Below are 26,230 nucleotides of genomic sequence, written 5' to 3' on the forward strand. Positions count from 1 at the left end.
CCTTCTCCTTCCTCAAATTGAAGGGTAGGGAAAGACAATCTTTTAACTTTTATTTTGAAATAATTCTAGACCTTTGAAGAGTTCCAAAGTCAATACAGAGAGTTTCTGTATACCGTTCACCCAGCTTGTCCTGATGTTAACCTTTTCCATAATCATGGGATAATCATCAGAGCTAAGACATTAACACACTGCGCAACACTATTAACTAAACAGCACAATGCATTTGGACATCCCCAGTTTTCCCACTGATGTCCTTTGCCTGTTCCAGGAGATAAATCAGGACGGCCCAGCGCATGTCTCCATGGTCTCCTTCACTCTGACAGTTCCTCACCTCCTGTGGTCTTTCATGACCTTGACACCTTTGAAGAGCACTGGTCAGGTATTTTGTAGAATGTCCCTCTACTTGGGTTTGTCTGGTGTTTCCTCATGATTACACTGAGGTTAGGGGTTTTGAGGAGGAAGCCCACAGTGGCGAAGTGCCCTTCTCCTTGTGTGGTACCAGGGTGCGCAATACCATATGGCTGGGCATGGGTGAGGCTACCTTCCATCACTGTCTGCCAGGTGCTGTCTGCCGGGATTCTCACTGTAAACTAAGCAGTCTTCCCTTCCCATACTCTAGTAGTTAGAAGTGAGTCATTAGGTGCAGTCTACACTCAAGGAGATGGGAATTAAGTGCCAGCTCCTATAAGGCAGTATATCAAAGGTCTGAGGACATATGCGAAAACGACCACAGCAACTCACAAACATTTGGGGAGTTGCTCTGAGGCTATGCAAAGATCCTATTCTCCTTAAAGTTCCACCATCTAATTCATCAGCAGATTCTGCCTGCAACAATGATCACTCTAGTGTTCTAAAGGTGATTTTATACTTCTTTTTTCTTTCCACATTTAATAATTTAAAATTTTCTCTCAGAGTTGTCTCTTCTCCCTCATTTATCTATTGACTTAATCATTTATTTATGGGATGTATGGACTCATGGATAGTTATTTTATTCTTGAGGGCATAAGACAATACTATTTTATTTATTTTCTTGCTAAAATTGTTCCAGCTTGGGGCATTGGGAACTCTTTCGGGTGGTTCCTGTTCCTTTCTGACACCTCCCCACCTCCTCCTTTATAGCATTTCCTTCTTCCTTTCTGGTACTATCAGAAGCTCCAGGTTCATCTTGAGTTTTCCCTTGCCCCAGCCCTAGAACAAGCCAATTTCCCAAAGATGTCAGTTGCTTTTACTGGAGAAATCCATATCTGGGTACTAGGTGTGCTGGGTGGCCCTAGGGTAGTACTGCTTCTAGGTCCTCTTAGTGGATGAAGCTAGGATATGCATGTATGCACACACACATTTTTGTATCTATCTGCATACATATAAAAATAAACATGAGTTCAGACTGATATCTCTTTTGACTCCAATCCAGTATCACAGGGTTCATTCTAGCATTGAGGAGACACTTTTTTAAATGTTCAAGAGTGTTCAAAAACAAGAAGGGGTATCTATAGTGTAACACAGATTAAGAGGAAATCCCTGAGCAATGGAAAACAGATGAGGTAGGTTAATAGAAGAACCCATAATCAAAAATTAAAGCAGGAGAAATCTACTACACAAAGCAGAGGTGACCCTGGGGACAATGGGAGCAGAAGGGAGCCTGGGACAACCAAAAGGGTTCAGAAAGCACAGCAGGAGCTTCAAGGAGGGTTGGCCTCTTCCCTTGCTCGCCTGGTTTGTGCCGACAATGGGGACACCTGGGCACCTAGCTCCAAGCAGAAGCAGAAGCAGTGAGATTGTGTGTTGGGGTGAAAAAGGCAGGACAGTGCCCAGAGTGCCCCTTGTAAGAGGGACACAGAACCCCCAGACCATAAGACCAGTTATTGGGACATACCTCCAGGCAACACATTCTCACTCTCCCCCAAATCACAAGACGTACTCTGCTTTAATGACAACATTCACAGATCCACAGAGTAAGAGAAAATTTAAAACAGAATGATGCGCAACCAACCAAGAATCACTGTTCACTAGAGACAAGCCACAATCATGAACGAGACTCAACAAAGGGAAGCACAAAAACCTAGGGAAACAAAGTCAAAACAGGAAACTGAATAAGACTCTAGAGCAAGTAAATTAAGAGATGTGAGAGAATGGCACTTTCATAAATGAAAAAACAATTTGAAATTCTAGAAAGCACAAACTTGATGTCTGAATTTAAAAAGAGAGAGAATCTGAAATAAAACGCAAAAAACAAATGGAACCATTTCATCAGATGACCTCAATAGCATAGTGGACAAAGAGAGAGAAATGAAGAGTGAACTAGTGAAAAGAAAAATCAAGCAAAAGTATTGTCTCAGAATGAAGCACAACTGGACAGAGATATGGGAAGGATGACAACAAAATTAAGAGCCTCAGAAGGTAGACCCAGAAGCCACACTATGCACCAAATCGTAGTTACGGGGGAGGAGGGCAGGAGGGAGATAAAAATGCATGAATATCAAAATATGACAAATAACAACAATGACAGCAAAAGGATTTCCATAGAGTTGAAGACTGACATTTGTCTTTATATTGAAAAAATCTAAGATATACATGCAAGATGATGAGAAAAGGTCCATGCCAGAGACATCACGGTGAACATGGATAAGAAAGAAAAAAACTCCCTAAAAGTCCAGATAGAAAAATAAAACAGATTATCTAAAAGACATGAGAATCAAAAAGTCACGGGGCTTCCATAAGCAACACTCAGTACAAGAAGAACTGAAAATATACCTCAGTACTGAAGGAAAATAATTGTGAACCATGCATTCTCAAGACAGCCAGGCTGGCATTCAGTTGTGAGAATGAAGTAATGCACTCTCGTGTTGCACATGTCCAAAAAGTGTACTTCCAACAAATCTTATCCAAAACAATTACTGGAAGCTGCACTAAAGCAAAACAAAAACTAAATTTAAAAGGAAGCTGATGGAGGGTGATACAGATGGCAGACTAGGAAGCTCCAGGCCCTCGTTCCCTCAAGGAAACACCAAGTAAACAATAGACTAGCCAGAATAGCTTTGTGAGAGCTCTAGAAACCAAGGATCTGTGAAACCAAGTGACACCCGACCAAGAAAAAGCCATACTCAAAGCAGTTGAAAATTCCATGGTGTGTTTACTTACCTTTGCCCCACTCCCTTCCTAGGGCAGAGTGGTGCAACTGGCAGGAAGTCACCCTATGCTTGATTCCTACCTCAGGACAGAAGGAAGAGAGTGGAACTAGTTTGCAACACTCTGGCTTGTCTGGGGGCTGTCTGAGGAACTGGTTTCTGTTTTGCCTGACTCAGAGATCAGAAAGAAAGGACGGCATAGTTTGGATATCAGGTTGGAGACCACTGAAGTCAGTGGTGGGTGCTGGGTGCGTTCCAGCTGCAGGGAATTACACGCCCATGCATGTCTGGGAGCAAGAGAATACGAAAAGAGGAATACAATAAAACATCTAAGGCCCTGAGGAGAAGCAGGGCTGAGCTTTTTAGGGTAATTAAGGTATTTAACAGCAACCATGTATACTGGGGAGTTAGGGTGAAAAAAGCATATACACGGGCGCATGGAAGCCGCAAGCCCAGAAAAGGCCTGAAAACACCTTAAGTCTTCACGCCAGACCACTAGGGAAGGCCTTCTGCTTCATGGAGCCAGATGCAAAGACTGGGCAAGGTGGCTATTTTTTTCAAATGCCAATATTTTGACACAAGAAGACAAGGCAGGCAAAAAAACAGGGAAACATGACCCATTCAAAGCAACATGATAAATCAACAGAAAGTAACCCTAAAGAAACAAAGGATGCAGATTTACTTGACAAAGATTTTAAGACAACTATCTTAAATATGCTCAACGAACTAAAGAAAACACAGATAGAGAAATAAGGAAATCAGGAAAACGATATATGAATAAAAAGAGAAGATCTACAAAGAGAAATTATTACAAAGGAACCAGACAGAAATGCTGCAGCTGACAAATACAATCACTGAGTTGAAAATTCACTAGAGGGGTCCAACAGCAGAACAGAACAGGAAGAATAAAGATTAAGTGAATTTGAAGATAGGTCATTTGAAATTATAAAGTCTGAGGAACAACAAAGAAGAATGAAGAAAGGTGCACGAGGCCTACAGGACTTATGGGAGACCACCAACCAGACCAATCAGAAGGAGTCCCCTTTCATCTGCTGTTTCATTATCCATGGTCAACTGTGGTCCAAAAATACTAAATGCAAAATTCTAGAAATAAACAATTCATAAGTTTTAACTTGTGCACTGTTCTGAATGAAAGCTCTCTCTGTCCCATTTTGTCCTGCCTGGGACGTGAATCATCCCTTGTCCAGTGGATCCACACTGCCTAGGCTGCCCACCTGTTAGTCACTTAGCAGCCATCTTGGTTATCAGATCAACTGTCATGGTATCAGCTTTGGTATAGGGTTTGGTACTATTCGCGGTTTCAGGCTTCTACTGGGGGGTCTTTGAGCATATACCCCATGGATAAGGGGAGATTACTGTATATATTACTGTATATACACTATAATCAAATGGTTGAAAGTCAAAGACAAAGAGAGAATCTTGAAAACCACAAGAGAAAAGATTAATTACAAATAAGATTATCAGATTTCTTAGCAGAAACTTTGCAGGCCAGAAGGTACTGGTAATACATTTAAAGCGCTGGAAGAAAAAAGAAAGTTAATCAAGAATTATATATCCAATAGAACCATCCTGCAAAAAAGGGAGAAATTAAGACATTCCAAGATAAACAAAAGTTAAAGGAGCTCAATACCCGTAGACCCACCCTAAAAGGAGACCTTGAAGTTGAAATGAAAGGATGCTAGACAAGAACTCACAGCCATATGAAATATATAAAGTTATCCGGTAAAGATAAATATTTGGACAAATACAAACACTCACACTATTTTAATTTTGGTTTGTAACTCCACTTTTTATTCTTTTATAGAATTTAAAAGACAAAAGCATAAAAACTTGTAAATCTATGTTAATGGGTATTCAAATAAAAAGATGTATTTTGTGACATCAGTAACATAAAAACCAGGAAGGCAGAGCTGTAAAGGACTATTTTTCGTATGCAACTGAAGTTAAGCTGGTATCAGTTTAAAATACATAACTTTAGTATGCTATATGTAATCCCCATGGTAACCACAAAGAAAGCATCTACAGAATACAAACAAAAAGAAATGAGAGGGGCCTGCGCAGTGGCACACCGGTTAAGTGAGCACGTTCCACTTCTTGGCGGCCCGGGGTTTGCCGGTTCGGATCCCGGGTGCGGACATGGTACCGCTTGGCAAAAGCCATGCTGTGGCAGGCGTCCCACGTATAAAGCAGAGGAAGATGGGCATGGATGTTAGCTCAGGGCCAGTCTTCCTCAGCAAAAAGAGGAGGATTGGCAGTAGTTAGCTCAGGGCTAATCTTCCTCAAAAAAAAAAAAAAAGAAACGAGAGATAACCAAAACACATTGCTACAAAAAATCAACTAATCACAAAGGAAGCCATTAAGAAGAAATAAGGGTCAAAAAAGCTATATGACATACAGAGAACAAATAACAAAATGGCAATAGTAAGTCCGTGCCTATCAGCAATTACTTAAATGTAAAAAGTTAAACTCCCCAATCAAAAGACACAGATTGGCAGAATGGATTAAAAAAACCAAAAACATAGAATCTGACCACATGCTTTCTACGAGACTCACTTTAGATTTAAGGACACACATAGGTTGAAAATGAAAGGATGGAAAAAGATGCTCCACGCAAAGCGAAGCCAAAGAGAGCAGGGGTGGCTATATTAATATCAGACAAAATAGACTTTACATTTAAAACTATTACAAGAGACAAGGAAGGACATTATATAATGATAAAAGCGTCAAATCACCAAGAAGATATAATAATTATAACATATACACACCAAACATCAGAGGTCCTAAATATATGAGGCAAACACTCACAGAATTGAAGGGAGAAACAGACAGCTCCACTGTAATAGTTGGAGACTTCAATATCCTACTGTCAATAATTGATGGAACAGCTAGACAGAAGATCAGTAAGGAAACAGAGGATATGAATAACAATATAGATTAATTGGACCCAACAGACATATAGAGAGCACTCCACCCAAGAACAGAGAATACACACTTCTCTTAAGTGACCGTGGAACTCTCTAGGACACACAAAACAAGTCTTAATAAGTTTTACAAGATTGAAATCATACAAAGTATCTTTTCCAATCACAATGAAATGAAACTACAAATAAATAGCAGGACAACTGGAAAATCCACAAATATGTGGAAATTAAATAAAGCACTCTTAAACAACCAATGGATCAAAAAAGAAATCACAAGGGAAATTAGAAAATATCTTCAGATAAATTAAAGGGGAAACACAGCATACCAAAAACTGAAGAGATACAGTGAAAGCAGCAGTAAGAGTGAAATTTATAGCCATAAACATTAAAAAAGAATCTTAAATCAACCACCAAAAATTACAAATTGAGAAACCTGAAAGACAAGAACAAACTAAACCCAAAGCTAGCTTAAGGCTCTTATTTCCGTCCCTTGGCTTATTACATGAGCCAAAACAGCCAGAACAATATAAATAAAATATTCTTCTATTTCAAGTCACACTAAGAGTATTTTTTAAAATCATGAATGGGTGTTTGAAGGCAAAACTTACCTACAGAGATTGGAACTGGGTCAGAGGTGCCAGGATGGAGTGGTGGGAGACACTGCACTGAGCGCACAAGCAAATGAGAACTTTCCAGGGAGATGGGATGTTCTGTATCTCCACTGAGGTGGTAGTTACACGGGTATACATATTTGTCAAAAGTTACTGACCTGTACACTTAAAACCTGCGAGGTTTTATTGTACTAATTTATACCTTAATACAATGATCTAAAAAAATAAAAAATGGCTGTTGAATGCCTTAAAGGTTCTACTGTAATGATAATGGGGCTGCTCTCCTTGGACAGACCACTGCAATAAATTATGCTATTTGTTCTTTTTTCCCCCTCCATGTTTTATGTGTTTTCAAAGACTTACAACACTAAGATTTGATCATTGTAGAGAATTGTTTAAAACGCAGTTGAGCATTATGAAATAAAAATGTAACACCTGAAATGTCACCATGGGCAGAGATTACCATCAACTTTTTTCCCCTCCCAGACGCTGACCAATATAATCACATGAGTGCGTGTGCGTGCACATCTGCATCATGTTACCTGCTGCTTCAGGTATTTCAATGCCTTACAGGGCTCTAAATGATCTGGCCCCATATGTTAGCTCCCTATTACTACTGTAACAAATTATTGCAAATTTAGTGGCTTAAAACAACAGAAATGTATTCTCTTACAGTTCTGGAGGCCAGGAGTCTGAAGTGAGTCTTACGGGCAGACATCACGGTGTGAGCAGGAAGCTCCAGGGGAGCATCTGCTCTTCCCCGTTTCCAGCAGGTAAAGCTACGCTTCTGGCTCACGGCTCTTCCTCCATCTTCAAAGCCAGAGGCATAGCATCGTCTCCCTCAGACTCTGCTTCCCCCACAGGCCGCCTTCTCTTCTGAAACGCCCCTCTGCCCCTCCTTTATAAGAGTCCTTCGTAAGGACACTGGGCCCACCCGGATGATCCAGGGGGCTCTCCCAGGTCAAGGTCTTAACTGAGTCACATCTGCACAGACTTTTCCATAGAAGGTGACACTCACAGGCTCCATGGATTGGGACGTGGACATCTGTGGGGGCCGCTGGTCAGACAACCATCCCTCATCTCTCTCTCCAGGCAGCCCCCCATCTCCCGCTCTCAGTTTCCTAAACACACCCATCTCCTCCTGCCACAGGCTGGACGTAAATGTAAATGGACCAGGTGGAGCATCCTGAAAGAACAAAACCTAACAACACCAGTCTTTTTGGAGAGTCCAACCCACCCGCCTACAACCTGAGAGGAGACACAAGTGGTGGGGACACATCTGTCCCCAGGGGCTGGGTGGCCCAGAGGTCCACTTACAGCTGTGGAGAGTCGTGATGCCAATGTCATTTCCAGGTTCCCCTTCAGGCCCACCAGGGGCGGCACCAAGGTCAACAGGTCTTTCACCTCGACGAACACGGGCCAGTGCTGGTGGGAAAGAAGAAGACCAACGCAAACGCACATGTAGGCAAATCTCAGAAATCTCTTGAGAGAAGCTTCAGCAAGTTACTTCTCACTCCCTATAAAATGAATAAGACTAAGTAGTTTCTCAAATGGCTTTAAACTAAATACAAAATAATGAAGAAGCCATGAAATTCTCTTAATACTATTCAGTGAACAGCACTGGTGGCCTTACGAGTCCCTTTATTCCTCTTGCTCTCAGCAGCTGGGAAAATCGGGGGCCCGATCCAGCCTGCAAACATGCTGTGTCAGGTGTGTACAATGTGTTTGCGAGAATAGGAGCGAATCACCAATTTCAAAGTTGGAAGATTTCTCATGAACTGAGAGAGCTGGGGCCGAGGAGTGGCTCTGCTTTCTCAGGGACAGTGAATCCCAGGGGCCCCAGGCCTGTTCCGCTGCTCTCACGCACCACGGCCGAGTGCAAGTGGCCCTGGAGGACCACGCAGGGTTCTGGATTCATCAAAATAGAGAATGTGTCTCTATCCAGGTCTCTATCAAACATAAAGAAATAAAAATGAAAAATAAAAAGAATGAAAGGGATGCATGTTTCAAAAAAATTCTTTGTGGAAGTAAAAACTATTCCTACCTATTTACTATGCAATTAGATCGCTCCCACCAATTTCTAACACCCTATCTGATCCTACTGACTTCTTTGACCTCCCTGGCCTCTGTGGCTGTCTGCGACCCCCACACTAGAAGCTCTTCCTGGTTTGGGAATGCTTGAGCTAAAAACACTGCTTGTCGGCTAGGACACAGGAGGCTGGAGTTCCCCAGCCCGTGAGACAAGAGCTCTGCGAAGGTATGGAATCAGCTTCCCTCTCAGGCCCTGGAGAGCCATCTACAAAGCAGCTCCACAACCATCCTACCAGGCCTGGAGGGAAAGGGACGGCCAGGGCCTTTAGAACTCCTTCCTGTCCTCCGATCCAGGAAGATGACCCATTGTCTGTGTCCCCTTTCTCCTTCGTTTCTCCCGTTAACTTACCTACGAAACTGTGAAATTCAGAGTCAATTCTCAGCTCTGAGGGAGTTATGAATCTACCCTCTCCTAGAAGTTCAGAAGAAAACCACTTCACCAGGCACATAAGTGCTTCCATTATCAGTGACTCCCTGTCTTCCGGAAGCATCTGTGCAGCTATCCTTTCAGCTGGCCACACCCCGTCCAGCAGAGGGCGGTCTCCCCTTGAGTTCACAGTTGAAGCCCTCCCCCCTACCAGGGCCAGATGGGCGTTCCCTACCTGAAGCCCCCTCCCACCTCCTGGGCAAGCTGGCCTGCTCCCGTGCACTCTCTTTCCCGGCCCACAAGCAAGACCAAGCACGCACCAACCCAGGGCTGAAACCAAACCCTTCCTCTCAGCCTCCTCGGCCACAGAAGCCACCTCCTCTTCCTCAGTGCCACTCAACTTTGAATGGGTTCCCGTCCTCACCTGTCATAACTCCATGCTGCGCTAGCCACTGGACCCCAGCGCCCCCAGCAATGGCCCTCTCTCTAAAGGAGGCAGTGACCTCCAGATGGGTGAGCCCCTGGCTCTTCTCTCCGCTCTGCTGCTGTCTCTGTGCCAGGGCACCTGCCCTCCCGCAGGGATGGAGCTCCTGCTGTGGGACAGGCACACCCCTGAGCCCTCTCCAGGCTGGCCCCCAGGACCACATTCCCCCGGTCCCATGCTGACCTCTCTAATTATTCCATCTTGGCATCCTCTGAGGGCTCCTCTTCCTTCTCCTGACCTTTCTTTTTTTTTTTTTTTTTAATTTAATTTAAAGCATTTTACTCCTTTCTTCAGATAGGAAGGCTACAAAGTTAGAAATTTTACCAAGGTCTAATATTAATCCTTGATTCTTCAAAATGGGCACAGGCTTTTCAACTCTGGACAGTCCTCAGGTCACACAATAGCCTGTGGGACTGATTGAAGCAGAACTCTTATGCTTTCTCAGGAACACACAGGGTCAATCCTTTTCAAGAGGCCTTGTATTCCAACTCCACAGTTGAGAAGCTCTGTTAAAGGGAAGACTGAACCAAGTCGAGGGGAAGACCAGGCTGCCATCAAACCACTTCCTGCCCGATGGCACCCACGGCTCCTGACCTCCCCTTTCCCACACCGGGATTGATCCCTGTCCTTTCAAAGTCAGCTTTCTGCCTACAGTAAAGCCCAGAGGTCAGGAGACCAAAGGCTGTAGACCTCCCGGCCTTTTAATCTTGACTGACTTTCCTTCGTGCTTCATCTTCTGTTCTCCTGTCTTTCCATATTCTCTCCCTTCCAAGGCCTGAGCTACCTTCCGCTGCATGCCCTGCATTACTGTCCCCACAGCCCCCCGCCCCCACCATCCCTGCCCGCTATCAGCAAGCGGCCTGAAGGGGATGAAGGCTGGAAGGTGAAACTTCACAAGGTGGTCCCATCCTCCTTGAGAGTGGGTGCTTGGGCGTGGGACTGTCCTGTGATCATGGCCAGAGACTCGAGAAGTCATACCTAGACACATGAGGTAGACAACCATGACGGGTCTATTCTGGGACAAGTCAACAAACATGGAAAGGTAAAGCAGAAAATGGTAGGACCCTGGATCCCGGGTGACACCACTACCTGATGAACTATCTAATGCCGGAGCTGTCTGACTTCCAGACTTCTTTATAGGGATCATAAATGTATTTCAGTCACCTTGACTGAGGTTTTCTGATCCCACAGCCAGAGCACCCGGACTGATACACTGGGCTCTGTGCTGGAGATGCTCCACGTCTTTGGCTCAGATCTGTCTGTCCGACTACTGTTGAACCATGGATACCCCACAAGCCCCTCAAACTCAGGATGCCAAACTCGACCCTCTTTGACAGGCCCCCCTGCCTTGACCCACCCACTGCAGTTCCAGGCATCCTTCCCGCTCTGCCAGCCAAGACTTAATTAATTCCTCATGTTCCCCGACACGCTGACACCCAACTGATTGTAACAGTCTTAAATTCCGCTGCTGCCCTCTCCAGCAACGATTTAAAGACACCTATGCCAGGCATCGGGGAGGATGAAATCAGGCAGAAGTAATGGTTCTTGCACCTGGTGGGCTCTGAATCACAGCCACAGCCTCCCAGCTCTCCCCCGCAGCCTTGAGCCACACCCTCTGGGTCATCTCTGACCCTGCTGCCAAGGTTGAGTCTGGTTACACAGATATGACCGTGTCACTCAGCCCTTGATAACCGTCCATTGCCAATTCCACTCCTGGGCATATACCCAATAGATATGTGCCCCAAAACATACACAAGAATGCTCCTAGTAGTATTACACCTCGAGAACAGCCAGAACAAATTCGTAGTGCCAGAAGTCAGAAGAGCGGTTTCGGCTGGGCGGGGCCCAGAGGAGCCCGCTGCGGCTGAGGACACTCTCGCCCTGGGTCGTCACCAAACAGGTGCGTGTACCCTGAGGTGGCTCATCAAACTGTATACACGTGAGTTGTACAATCTTCTACACGTCTGTGCTATACTTCAGTAAAACAAACACCGGACAGGACATTTACTTTAGGACAAAGAATGATGACAAAATCAACAACTCCTTTGCACTCAGCATGAAACTCAAGCTCCTGAGCAGAGCCAACAGGGCCCCCAGCGCCTGCCCAGCACCCCGTGCCCATGACACAGCCAGTCACTGTTCCTTACTCTTCGTCCATCTCTCAGCACACACCGGTCCCTGTGCCGGGAATGGGTGCCTTTTCTCACATCCTCCTGGAAACTCCTATATTATCCTGTAAGGTCCAACTCCAACTATCCTAACTCTGCAGATTCTCCGACCCCTCCAGGAAGAATGAATGTTCCCTCTCCCTCCAGAGGCAAATGTTTGTTTACGGCCTCCACACCCTTCCACTTGTTTGTGGGATGACCGAAGGGATGAGCACCTGACCTGCCCGCTACACGGCAGATGCTGGGAAGGCGGGCAGGTCTGCTCCTGCTCACCACAGCAGCCCAGGACCCAAGGGCTGCTGGCACAGAGTCCAATGAAACACGCTGAATGAAAGCACGAGGAATCGGATGAATGAATGAATTCATCTAGCCTACTCTGTGCTTAGCTATCAGCTGCTCAAAGGCAGGCACCCTGTCTGATCATCTCAGATTCAGTGAAGAGCGACCACATACACTATAACAATTAAACCCACTCTCATTGTCTCTGGGTGCACATGTGTCTACCTAAACTCCAAAAGAGGTCTGGAAGGACACGCGTGACCTGATGATACAGGGGTAAACTGAGACTGAGGGCTGTGGTCAGAGAGGACTTAACCTCAGCTGCAGTATTTGTTTTGTAAGGAAGAGAAATAATTCTACCTTACTTGTGTAACTGAAAAATAATTTTTTGCAAAAATTGAACTGATACTCTGGTCACTTACTGGGCCTCAATCCTTAGGCCAAACCATAGACTGAACCCAGACCCCAGGAAAACAGACTCCTGGCCCCAACAGAGAGTGGGTGAAGCCAGCACGCAAACAGTGATCTTGGTCACAGGACCACACCGGGGACAAGCTACAAGGCATGCCTGCCGAGCCAGGCGGTCATCCTTGCCATAGGCTCATAAGCCCCGAGGCTCCCGTGTATGGCAGCCTGCTGCCCCAAGCAGGCACCGGCCTGGGTACGGTGGGAGACAGGAGCCCCTCCCGTTTTGTAGGGCTTCCCTTTGGATAGTGTTGGCAATGCTGCTTCCTGCACTGCTGAGCAGCAGTGAGCAGGGAGCTGGTGGCACACGCCAGGAGCCAGGCACATGCCAGAGCCCTGGAACCCCTTCGCGCCCTCAGTTGCAGCGCCACATCTGTCAAGGGGGGAGAAAGAACAGGCGCAACTTTCAGAGCTGTTTTTATTTCTCCCAGCTGCTGGGCCTCCTAAAGGCCTGCATTTGCAGACAGCCTTCCCCATGTATACCCTGTGCCTGCCTCCCAAGACACACCTCTTCATGCTGGCCTCCCAGATGGCACCTTAACGCAGAGGTCAGGAGAGGTGCTTTGCCCTCCAGCTGCACATTCTCATGGACTGGCATCCCGTGCCACCTCTGCAGAAAGTCAGGCACAAGCCACACCCCCCCCATTCCTCTACCCCAATGCCCCCACGAAATCTTTTGGACTCTGCCGATTGACTGAGAAATACCCTCCCAGGCTGCAGCAAGCGAGGGACACTCAATGCAGTGGAGGGCTCAAAGTCGTGCTCCGCATGAGGCAGCCATGGAAGGTCAGCAGGGGAGACTCAGCAGAGGCTGTCTCCCCAGTTTCTGAGGAGGGCCCCAGGGAGGCAGGCACGGCTCTTGCAGCAGCTGCAGGGGGAAGCTGTGGCAGGAGACGAGTGTCTGGGTCACAAGCCCCCAGTGAACAGGCATTTTCTAATGACGAGCTGGCCAGCATGCAGGTGCTGTGCCAGCCCCAGGAGGGAGCATCCCGTGGACCGAGGTGTGTAAGCAGTGCCCACCTGAGAGGGATCATGAGCCTCACTCAGAGACCAGGGGCCTAGGGCGGGTGTGGATCACCCCTCTCCAACTCAGAGACAGGCGCACGGGGACATGCTGTGAGGCAGCTGTGAGGGAGGAGACGCTATACGTACCGAGAAAGGGGGAATGCTATCTGGGATGGCTCCATGGGTTGAAAAACTAAATTTAACTTTAATTTTACAGACTAAAAATCATATTACATAGTATGAGTCCGCATATTTATATGTTTATATGCTTCTGATAGATACACACCACAATGTTGATAGAGATTATGGATGCCTTCTCTCCTTCACTTATGAATATTTTCTAGTTTTTCCAAAATCGTACACTAACTTCACAAGAAATGTTAAGTAGAAAGAGCAAACCCTCAGTGATTCCAACATGACCTGAGCCAGCCCCAGGGCACTGACAGATGGGAGACATGAGCGCAGTGTGCCCACGTGAGGGTGTCCATCAACGCCTTACCCGATAGAGACCCCCACATCCCCATGTCCGCCTGGACCCCGGCCTGGGCTCTGGACCTTGTCCTCCCATGGAGGAGCCCCACAGAGGTTCTGGGGGCTGGAGGGAGTGGTACCCAATACCCATGGGGCCACAACACAAGGTGCACGAGGTCATCCATCCTGACAACCCTGAGAGGTGGGTATGTTCATTAGCCCCATCTGCAGATGGGGAAACTGAGGCAGGGGGAGACTAATGAGTTCCCTTAGCTAGCGAGCAAATGGCAGAGCCAGGATTTGAACTCTTCCAGGCCCTGCCTAGTGAGTCTGCATTTCCTGGAAGGAAAACTGTTTGTGCTAACATGGCTCATATGGGCTGCCCTTGCGAAAGGGTCATCAGAAGCTCCTGTGAATCTCAGATGCTGAGGTCCTTGGAGGACCCTTCTGCTGGCACCACTCGGCCCGGGACTCCCAGGCACTGAAGCTGGGCCCAGCCTGCAGCCCCACTCAGAGGCCTCTTACATCCCCTGACCTGTCCTGTGATGCCTGGGGGCCCTGGTCCACCCCCCACCCTAGTGTCCCATGCTGCACCTCAGATGCCCAGTACGCACTTGGATGGTGTTCATCACCAGGCCGGCAGTCATCATGCCCAAGCCGGAGAGCAGGATGGGTATCACAATCTGGCACGTGCTAGTGAAGATGGTCTCTGGTAAGACCCCATGGGGGGATCGGGTGAGCTCACAGCTGAAGCCTCGCAGCTTCTTGCCTTGAAAGCGAAACTCCAAATTCAGCTGGGTGACCACCATGGTGAGGCCACCAGCCAGGCTCCCAGGAGTGAGACGTCCAAGCCTGGGGAGCCCTCCGTCCTCGCCCAAACAGGATATGTCTCCCGAGAAGTCCACACGGGGAGAGCTGCCAGGCGCCCTGTGCCTGTGGAGGGTCCCCACCTGCCCCTCAGCCGAGGGCCAGAGCAAACAAGTGAGGAACAAGGCAGCGTGGCTCGGAGCCTCCCGGGGGCCTTGGCCAGCTCCTGCTCCCCGCCCACTCCCTGCAGAGCAGGCTCTCCTCAGAGAGTGGCTGCTGCATCAGCCGGGACCTCCCTCGGCTGACCTGCCACAAGGAGGCTCACTGTCTTTCGGCATGACCTTGACAGTGTCCAGCCGTCCAGCTCACACTGGCTTGGGGTGGACTCAGAGGGACGGAGCCACGTGAGGGCTGCCCGCCTCTGCACACGTGCCGTGGCCGCTTCTACTCTTGGCAGAGAGGGCCTGGAGAAATCCCAGCCATAAAGGACCCACTCCTCGGCCGGGTCCACAGCCACCTCAGGAGTTTCATTCCTCAAGGTCAAGGGGGCTGCAGTTCTCCCAAGAAAAAAAAAAAAAGCCACACCTGTTGTCAAGCCAACTTTGGTGTCCCAAGGGCTCACAGCCACACAAAGAAGCTGTGTCCACAGAGGACATGCAGGCCTCTTCTCTCCCAAGGGCCCAGAGGACTGGGTAACACACTTCCAAAGGGAGGGACCCCACGCTTGTCCACTTCAAAGGTCAGACCAGCCCTGACGCCCTGCCCACCACCCCAATCCAGAGGAGAAGAGGCTGGGACACCAACTTTGACTCCCAGAGATTCTATTGTTGGGTGTGTTAGGGAAAGGATGTCCAGGCCTGAGGGCATGCTGGAGCGGGGTCAAGGCCACAGCCAGCAGAAGCCCAAAGCCAAGGGCTGGATGCACACTCACCTACTGACCCCAGGGTTCCCCACCCAGACCAATCCCTGGCCTGGGCCTCCCTCCTGCTCCTGGCCTAAAGCATGGCCCTTTGGGTCACCTCTGCTAGTTCCTCTTTGTAGGATAGTCTATCTCATGCTCCAGCCCATCCCTGTAGCCTGGAATTCCCAGTTCTTTCCAGGCTAGATGCTATTGCCCTCCGCAAGCCTACCCCTTGTCACCAACTCCAGCCGAACTCCTCCAACAGCCATTTCCCTCAAGCCCCAGATATTCCGCCCGGCATCTTTCCTCACACTACTCACTCACTCATTCAGTCACCAGATATTTTAAAGTCCTGTGAGCCAGGTACAATGAGCTGCAAACTTCTCTGGCCTCCCTCCCACTGAGAGCTGGAGTTTCTGTCTCTGCCCTTCAATCTGTGACTGCTGAACCAGAACTCAGTAGAACTCAGGGGAAGACACTGTGCTGGTCCAGTTCTGGGCTAGATCTCGAGAAACTGACAACTGTCTACTTCCCATCTCTTAAGATGCTCAGGCTTGAAACCCAGCCACCATGCTCTGGGGAAGCCCAAGCAGCCATGGAGGGGCTTTATTTTCTTTCTTTTTTTTCCTGAGGAAGACTGGCCCAAGCTAACATCTGTTGCCAATCTTTCTCTATTTTTTTTGGATGTGGATCACCACCACAGCATGGTTGCCAACGAGTGGTGTAGGTCCAAACCCGGGCCCGCTGAAGCAGAGCGTGCCAAACTTAACCACTAGGCCACGGGATGGGCCCCTCCCGGCTTTATTTTCTTCATGGCCCTTACCGCTATCTAATGCACCTTGTGTCTCTCCCCACTCCACTTTGATGGCCGTGGGAGAAGGGCCTGGCTCTCACGCCCACCCATGTCCAGCCCCAGGCACACACATGCACATATGTTGCATGAATGAGTGAACGAATGAATGAATGATGAAACCAATAAACAGAATCACAGAAACAAAAAGAAAAACAAACCCAGTCAGCCTTCCACAGGTTGAGTAGGATAAGGCCTAAAATTACTGTGCTTTGCTGCCTCAACATCTGGTGAGACCAGGAGGCCTCGAATGGCTCCCCACCCTCCCTGCTCTAGCAGACAAGTCCCATAACCTACAATCCTGCACCCAAGGGAACCGGGTACAGGTCCCACTCATCCCTGAGTAGTGGGTTTTAATTCCTGCCAGCCCGTGGAATTATTATACAAGCCAATCACACCCTCTCATGGGAACCAGCAGGCACCTCACCATATTCTTGCTACAAAGGCTGCCTCCCACAGCCCCTGGCAGCCACTCTGTTCCCGAGCACAACCCCATGTGCCTCTGTGTGGTAGGCAATGTCTTTCTCTCCTGGGCTATGAGTACATGTGACTAAAACTCTGTAAACTCACCTGTCCACTGCTGGGGTCATATGCTCAGCCACCCCCATAACTCTAGGGTGGGACTCACCAGTGGGGTGAAGGAGAGGCGTCGTGAACAGGCTGACCCAACCTGACCAAGGATGCCTGGGCAGCTTTCACTAACTGCTCTTTGCTGACTGACTAGCTCCTCACCCAGCGAAGGCCACCAGGGGTCGGCCACTAACTGCTGGCCGGCTTATATGTTAGCCTGCTCCATGTTCTGTTGTCTCCCTTGGGCAGTGCCATCGCCTCCCAGCCTGAAGTGTCGCCCTGGCCCCCAAGGAGAGAACTATTGCTAACTGACCATACCCCAGTGTGAGGTGCCTGTGGGTGTGGTCTGTATCTGGCCGGTGCTCTCTGGCACTCGTGCCACCTAATCTAACTTACAAACTGGCTTGACAAAATGGGACTCCCCCCACGTTAAAATAGTTTAAACAGCCCCATATAAGCTAACGCAGGGCCTTCAGGGATTGCACTCTATCACACAAGACCTACTCGATGAGGGGTAATCACACCACTGCTGCTCCTTTTAAAAGTCCACTTTGGCCTATTCTTAAACCTTGAAAGAATATGAGGGGCCTCATCCTGGATGACTACAACATGAACGCTGTGGTTGCATCCACTGAAGCCCCCATACCCAATATCTAACGTTACTGAGGTTACTGGCTCCATCCGATCACTAACCAGTGAATCTCTTGCTACTATACGTGAGGCTAATACGTTCTGTTCAGTGCCTATTTCAACAGCCACTCAGCTGCAGTTGACCTTCAACTCCAAAGGAACACCATACCTTTTCCAGGCTACTCATGGGGTACCTCACTAGCTCTGCCATCACACAGTCTTTGCAGGCAAGATCCTAACTGCACACACCTTTCTCCAGGAGCACAGGTCTGACATGATACGGATGACTTCCTCCTCCAAGGAGACTCATTTGACACACGCATTAAGGACATCCACATACTCGCAAAGGAGCTCACAAAAAGAAAATGGGCCATTACCCCGCATGTGGGGCAAGGTCTGCAACCTTGGTCAAATTCCTAAAAATTATTTGGTAAACTGAAGGCAATTCCATCTTCGTCACTGTCGAGAAACAGGTATGGGCCTTTGAGCACCCACAATGTTGATACAAGCCCAACATCTTTTAGTCCTGTTTGGATTCTGGAGGCAACACAGTCCTCATCTACAAATTTTACTTCTGCCCGCTGGTGCTGTCACTTTCAAAGCGGCCCGCCTTGAATAGGCCCCTCCAACAAAAGGCTCTAGAATCTGTCCAAATCAAGGTCAACAGGCACTCCCAGCAGTGGCCACCGAGGCACCTTCACGGAAGAAGCTTTAACAACCTCCTCTCATGCCTCACGAGGCTCTGGACCATGTATAACGACTACAAGTTGTCCAAGGGCTTCTGACACAAGAAACTGCCCTCCTCATCTGCACTGTACCCCAACAGGGCAGCAACTGCTGCCTACATCCTGTGCTCTCCTAGAAAGAGGCTCCCACAGACCCCGGCCTGTAACCTTCCGTACCCAGCCGCCCAGGGAGCCATGGGAGGCACAGCTACCGAGGCCTCCTCAAGACAGGATGAAGCCTAACCCGAGCCCTCTGGCAGATCCCACCTGCAGGAGCGGGTAACCTCCCCTGTCATTAGTCCCTTGCCAGACACCACAGTGCCAGAGAAGGTCATCCCTCCACCAGACCCCTTGGTTAGGTAGGGAGCCCCCCTGAGATCAACTGAGTGAACAGCAAAGGAGTTTGATTACTTTATAGGTGTTATTACGATCACATCACATGAGGGAGCTCAGCAGAATGTTGCTGTCCCTGATAAAGGATGCAACGCCCCCAACAGTCAGCACAAGTGGCCAAATTTTAGGCAGCCACCTTAGCACCAGATGCCCCAGCCAGCAAATGGCTCCATCTGCACCTTCTACAAACTCCTGGGCTCCTGCCTAAAAGCTTCCCCTTTTAGGGTAAGGAACTCTGAGACCTCTTGCATCACAGACACCCAAGACATAAACTAAGGTCAAACAAGTCTCCACAGACACCAAGGCCACAATACAAGGCCTCACCAGGACACACCTTGTCCTCTTCGGAGTTCTGACATTACTGATAGTGGCCCAAGCTCTGATTTCACTTCTAAGGATACATGAGGCTGGCTCTAGGGGAAGGTACTCCACAAACCTCCACCCCGCTACAGATGAGCTCAACTGAGAGGCATAATGGTCTCCTCAACAACCGCTATTTAAGTTACAAGGCAGCAGACTGACCCCCGCTGGGAGAATTGAGCAATCTGGCATTAATTAATCTGGATTCATGCTTCCTGAGGATTTGCAGTCCCTGCACCACCACCACCACCCACCCCCCCCCCCCCACCACAGGTCACTCAACTGCATTTATTGGCCACAAAGGGGAACCCCTGTAAGTTCAACATGGGACCCTCTCCCTCCTGGTCGAGAGCCTGCTTCACTTGCTAAGGAGGCGCCTCACCTATTCCTTACAAGTTCCAGTCACCACCAGGGTTTAAGTTGGTGTCGAGACATCGAGGGGTCATTGTGCTGTACAACCAGCAGCATTACGTGCAGCTGTGACGTGGGGTGACAGCAGGAGGGCCCTGAAGACCCGAACCACTAGTTCCCCTCCCACTCTGCCTGCAGATGAGCCTGCTCTGGAGCCAGCAGCCCTGCTGACCCCTGAGGAGCAGGCTCCAGTTCCCTGCCAGCCTGTGAACAAGCCAGTCACACCCTCCTGCGGAAGCCAGGGGTTCCTCCACCCTTCTGATACGACACAGTGCCTCCTGCAGCCCCTCTGGGTTCACTCTGCTCCCACGCGCTCCCTCCCGAGGGCCTGCAAGACGTCTTCTGTCCTCTCCAGGCCATGAGAACATGAGGTCAACCACTTGCTGTGATCTCAGCTGTCCAGGGTTGGCTGCCACGTGTCCAGCCATCCCCGTAACCCCAGGCGGGAATCCCTCCCTCGCCAACGGGGTGAAGAGGAGGTCATCACAACAGGCTGGCCTCATCCCTCTGCCACCCTGACCAGTCCCCTCACTTAACTCTCCCCACCCCACCTCCCCTCTTCCCTCCAGACAGCCCACCAGTCTCTCCGCCTTTCTAGGCTGCTCCATGTCCTTGCTCAGGCATGACCCCTGTAGACCCTCCCTCCTCTTTACCCCACTGCACCTGCATTGGGCCCGGGGTTCCTCAGTACTCTGCGGACCAGCACGAGCACGAACTTTTACTATACACAACACAAAGCAATGAGACTCATAGCAGAGTGGAGTTCCTTCTTCTTCATGTGAACACATTCTCGAAGCCCACAGTACATACTGCCCTGTGTGCACATGGGTGTGGCCAGAAAGCCAAGGAGGAGGCAGCTTCTGCTTCTAAGGAGAACACAGGCTCAGAGCCTTAAAAGAAAGAATAATCTGACTACATAAAAAAATAGATGCACAGCAAAAAAACACCAAAAGCAAAGTCAAAAGATAAACAGCAAGATGTGAAAAATGTTTACAACCCACATCACAGTTAAAGGAAACTTCTCCAATACATGAGGAGCCCTCAGGGATCAATAAGAAAAAGGGTGACGCTCCATAGAAACGTGGACGAAGAGCACACAGAAATACCCAGGATAGTCAACTTCGCTCATTCACGATAGGAGATGCACATGACACCACAACGGACATGGCGGCAGCCCTCGACAGTGGCCCCAGTGCTCCCTGCTGCCTGCACTGACACTTCTGTGTAATCCACTTCCTCTCAAGTGCAGGCTGAACTCCGTGACTTGCTTCTTGCCAAGTGCATGTCTCTTCTGCGATTAGGTTACAAAAAAGAGGGATTTCTGTCTTCAAGGAGACTCCTTCTCAGAGCTCACACCCTTTGATGAAGCAAACCGCCATTTGGAGACATCCACAGGGGAAAGGGCTGAGGATGGACTGGGCAACAGCCAGTGAGGACCTGAGGCCCTCAGTCCAACAAACCGCCAGGAGCTGAATCCTGCCAACAATGGTGTGAGCAAGCCGGGAGGATAACAGCCGGCTGACACCTCCACTGCAGCCTCATGAGGGACCCTGAAGCAGAAACCCAGCTGCGCAGGGCCCGCGACAACCAAGGAGTAGTAAGCGTCTGCTGTTTTAAGCTGCTAAATTTTGGGATAATTTGTTACACAGCAATACAAACTAAGACACTATATAAAGAAATGTAATTTTCCACCTATCAGATTGGTAAAGATCAAGGAGGTTGAAAATGAACTATGTTAATGAGTGCTGGGGGAACGGCATTTCACCGCAGCGTTAGAGGCGCCACCCCTATGGTAGGCAACTTGCCGATGTCTATCAAAGTCACAAATCACACATCCCTGACCCAACAATACTACTTGCAACAACTTATCCTACTCATTTATTCAGACACGTATAAAATGTCAAGATTATTCATTGCAGCATTTGTTACTAACATTATTTTAAGCTGTTTTATGGGCTGAATTGTATTCCCCCCAAAATTGAAGTCTTATCTCCCAGTACCTCAGAAGATGAACTGTATTTGGAGAAGGGCCTTGAAAGAGGTAATTCAATTAAAACGAGGTCATTAAGGTGGGCCCCATTCGAGTCTCACTGCTGTTCCTACAAGAGGAGATCAGGACACAGACACACAGGGAGGACCAGGAGAGGACACAGGGAGAAGACGGCCATCTGCAGGCCGAGGAGAGAGGCCCCAGAGGCAACTAACCCTGCCGATGCCTTGATCCCAGGCTTCTCGCCTCCGGAACTGTGAGGGATAAGCTTCTGCTGTTTAAGCTGCCCGTCTGCGGTATTTGTTACGGCAGCCTCAGCAAATTCATACATGGTTAAATTTAAAAGCACATCAGCAAGGAAAGGGTTCAGTCGATTCTAGTGTATCTGTATGATGGGACACTGAACAACAATTTACAAAAAGCTCTTAATATACCTATAAAGAATAATCTCCAAAATATATTTTAAGGTGAACTAATTGAAGCACCCAACAGTTTGCCTTTGCCACCACTTGGGTAAAAAGGGGGAGAAAAATGTACAGGGACAGACGGACAAGTAGAGATACTTGCTTGTACATGCATAAAATATCTTTAGGAGCAAACACACCCAACTGAGGCTCATTGGTTGCCTCTGGTAGACTGAGGAGCCTTGGCCCTGTGCACATTTGTGAACCTTTTGAACATTAAACAACATGAATGTTTTACCTTTTCCAGAAAAAACAATTAATTAAAAAATAAAGTGCAGGCCCTGCCCTCAGGGAGTTTATGTTCAGACCAAGGCTCCAGGACGAGCGCGCGTGGCTGCAGCTCACTCAGCAGGGGGAGAGACAGGGCAGCCCGCGGAGCTGGGCTGACGGGCCCAGGAGCCCACCTGCTGGCGCCGTCCTCCCCCAGAGGCCAGCTGTCCACTGGCGCCCCGAGGGGGCAGGCGACACTCTCCTCGCCTCAGCGAGGCCAAGCCAGTCCCAGCCATTCCACCCCCTTTGCCAGTGTTTGAAGGGGCTGCACCTCGAATCCAGCAGCAAGAAGGCGGGGAGTCCTGCTGGCGCCAGGGAAGCTCCCTCGTGCTCAAGGACCAACCAGGACAGGCGGTCCATCCCCCTCCCTCAGGACGAGACGTGGCCGTGAGGACAGAGCCGACCCACGGAGGCTGACTTGGCAGGAATCCGCAAAGATCCTGGCTCCTTGCAGGCATCGTTGGCTGATAGTGACATGACTTTCCAACCCAGGAATCACCGTATCCTGGAAATCTCATTCTGGGAGATGACATATTTTGTTCTTACTTAACACACCATAGGTCGCATTTTCTGGTACTTGTGGCTGAAACCATCCTGATCTATCAGCTGAGGTGAGCACAGGTGAGCCAGCTCAGGTGGCCATTTTAGGAGTTTGCATTTTATCCCATAGGCAGTAGAGGTATCAACAGAGATTTTAAAATGCAGAGTGATCTGCATCGCAGAGGGCCCCTGACCTGGCGCTCAGGCAGTGACCCCGTGTGGGGTGCACAGACAATCCAACAGCAGGTGAAAGATACACTAGAAACTGACTAATTTTTATAATTTGAGTTGCAACTTTTATGGAAGTTCTTAAAAATTTGCACAGCACTCCATCTGCTAGAATACCAACGGCAAGAAGCATAACAGCAGTTCCCCCCAACTGTGTGCCTGCCAATGCCAGGCACTGTTACAAGCACTTTACAGTCCTCTTAACAACTTTACAGGGTCAGTTTAGTTCTAATTTACAGAAGAAAAACTGGGAACAGAGAACACCTTGTTTAAGTGACAAAGGTCAGCTCAAACCCAGAGGGTGTAGCTTTAGAGTCTGGGCTCTTAAGCAATCGTGTAGACAATTACACTGCCTTTCCACATGTAATTGATAAAGCTACGTGTATATACTTTATAAAGCAATGTACGCAGGTGCAGGGAATTTATACACATGAATGTGTGTATAAATATACATATGTAAATCAGTGTGTATGTGCGTGTGTGTGTGTGGGGACACACACTCAGTAATGTTACACCGACAGGAACACTCAATAAAACCGTTTTTCTGAAACCGCTGGTCTCGGGACAGGACTGCAGGGCATCGCCCTGGGAGCGAGGAGGGCGCTGAGGAGGCCGTGGGAGGTAGCAGTGCGGGGAGAAGGGCTCAGAGGCACAAGTCTCTGGGATGTGCCCCTCCTGGGACGCAGAGGCCAGGCAGGAGGTGCCCTTGACATTACAGCAGTGCTGAGTGACTGGGGTTACAGACGCATGTGAGGCTGGGGGGTACCCGTTCACTGGGAGGAGGGAGAGGGCTGATGGGTCTGGAGGTCACAGAGAGACGAAACATGGGGAATGGGGCTGAGTCAGACTGGGACAGGGACAGCCATTCTGGGGCCTGATAAGGTCCAGGTGGAACCTGGGAGTGGAGCTGGAGGTCACTGGTGCCACGATGTGATGAGGAGCTGGACAGCTGGGTATTGGAAGGGTCACTGAGAACTCCAGTTGGGGCGGGGCCAAGCAGGTGACAGAGGAAGTGGGATGGCATAGCAAGAGGAAGTGGTCGCGACTATGGCGAGTCAGAGAACATGGCCACCCAGAGGGGCAGCAACCACTGACTGTGGTCCTGAGGGAAGGTGGGTCCAATGTTCCAAGAGTTGCTAGGTTTTCAAGAGAAAATAGGAGTTCAGATTTTCGCTTGAAATCTCCTGAGTCTTAACTGTTGGCTTAAAAAATTTAAACCACCAGACTTACAGCTAAGTGGCAGACTGGAACTCAAACCTTGACTGGTTCCAAATCAGTGAAGGGCAGGGCCTATGGTCCTGGGCACAGGGATCGACCTGGCGCTGAGCCCCATGGCAGTGAGTGAGGCAGAGGCCGGATCTGTCGGGTGTGTCCACTCTGCTTCTCCAGCTCGCCCCACTCCAGATCATCTTTCTTTTCAGTGGGTTGTCAACTAATAGGAAAGATCTGGCTGGCAATGACTTAAAATATTCTTGGGTGTTATGCCTTTCCAGGGAGGACTTCTGATGATCACGCTGATGAAAGGAATGTGGCTTTGATAGTAGAGGAACGCAAAGTACGTTTGTAACTTTTTCGTCTGATGGGTAACTCTCAGTGCTCATTCTAAGGGATTACGGTAGGTTATAAATCAAGGGGACTTGCCTCCCCTCAAAGAGTGATGACAACTTGAGTCAGGCTGGCCAAGGAGAGAATGCCATCCCTCCGGGAAGGGTGATTGGAACAGGAATGGACACTTGACATCACGGTCAATGTTTGGAGATTGATATGGATATTGACAAAGAGGTCTCTTTCTTTTTTTTAAGAGCACATGTACCAAGGATTAGCTGCCATGGACCACCCTCCTCTCTAGGTACTGAATCTTGCCTGAAAATCAAACAGATCTGAGCAATGAAGAGCCAGCATCCTCATATCATTTAAGCACCTGGATCACGCCACGTCTGAAATCCAACCTTATATATTTCAATAATATGAGTTAATAAGTTGTCTTTTAAAGTTTAGTCTGGGTTAAGTTTAGCCGCTGTCACCAGTAACTAAAAGAATTTTGCCCATTTATCGAAAAGCAGTATTTGAAAAGAGGAGGCCCTGCCTCATGTCCCTCACGCTGGACACAATGTGCAGCTGCCTCTGCTTCAGGCTGACATTAGACAGTGCCCCCACCACCACCATCCCCATTTAGTTCCCTCTTACCTGGAAACAGCTCAAAAGTACGCCAGCCCCAGACAGTCCCAGGCCTGCAAACATGAAGGGCACTGTCACCTGCAGGCCAATGGACAAGGTGGTCTCCCTGCTGAGCTCAGTCCCCAGTGGTCTCGGGGCCACCCTCTGGCTCTCATGGACACTCAGCGGTCCACCTTCTGAGGCTGCAGGGAGTCTTCCTGTGCTGAGGGTGAGTGGCAGGCCCAGCTCCTCTGGCCTCCGCTGTCGAGTCTCTGTCCCAGCCATCTGAGCACAGCTGAGCCCTGGCAGCCTTGACCTGGGAGACACAAAGCAACAGGGGTTGTAGGGCAGAGTTCCTGACCCCCACGGGGCCGACACCCCATAAGTCCTCAGGCCCTCGGGCTCTCTGTCCAGCAGAGGCTGGCATCACTCTGCCCAGTCCACAGCCCTTCACCAGGAGCCTGCTTCACGTGGCTTCCTGCAACACCATTTTACAGCAGTTTTTATTAAATATGCACGTTTGAGAAAAAAATACATACAGAAGAGAGTACTAACTATACATCAATTGGAGTCAGCAAAACTGGTGGTGTAGGAACCTCTGAAAATTCTCTCTTCTATAAAAGCAACAAGAAAACTGGCAAAAACTCTCAGAATTGACTTTTTTCAGATCTCTGGAACTTAATCAAAGGCTTGCAGAAGGGAGTTATTTACTCAAGAAAAAATCCTGACTCTGAGCAAGAATGGCAACATTGTAATGTCTGTGATATCTGTGATGCTATAACTTGCCTTAGTCCCATCTAACGCTCCAGTTCTGCGGCAGCCCGGAGAGAACAGAGTGGCTGGAGTTCCTGCAAAGCCTCACTCCCAGAGAGCTGCCATCGTCTGGCCCATCGGCAGCGCCCTGGAAGATGCCACATGCAGACGGT

At 49.0% G+C, this 26,230-nt stretch overlaps 1 protein-coding gene across 7 annotated transcripts in view; it reads right to left on the reverse strand.

Annotated features, from left to right (window-relative positions):
• The window catches only part of SLC41A3 (solute carrier family 41 member 3), a 77,174-nt gene that overhangs the window by 22,347 nt on the left and 28,597 nt on the right, over positions 1–26,230 (reverse strand). For 3 of the 7 annotated variants that reach the window (XM_044754232.2, XM_070492443.1, XM_070492444.1), the window contains 2 exons: positions 25,335–25,620; positions 7,996–8,103 (listed from right to left, as the gene is read on the reverse strand). In XM_044754232.2, the coding sequence (XP_044610167.1) occupies positions 7,996–8,103; positions 25,335–25,589 (363 nt within the window). In that variant the 5' untranslated portion in view covers positions 25,590–25,620. Of the gene's footprint in view, positions 1–7,995; positions 8,104–25,334; positions 25,621–26,090; positions 26,206–26,230 lie in introns of all 7 variants that reach the window. The other 4 variants (XM_044754231.2, XM_070492442.1, XM_044754235.2 and 1 more) reach the window with 3 other exon arrangements.

The sequence above is a fragment of the Equus asinus genome, chromosome 21 (genome assembly GCF_041296235.1).
Source record: "Equus asinus isolate D_3611 breed Donkey chromosome 21, EquAss-T2T_v2, whole genome shotgun sequence".
Classification (NCBI taxonomy): Eukaryota; Metazoa; Chordata; class Mammalia; order Perissodactyla; family Equidae; genus Equus; species Equus asinus.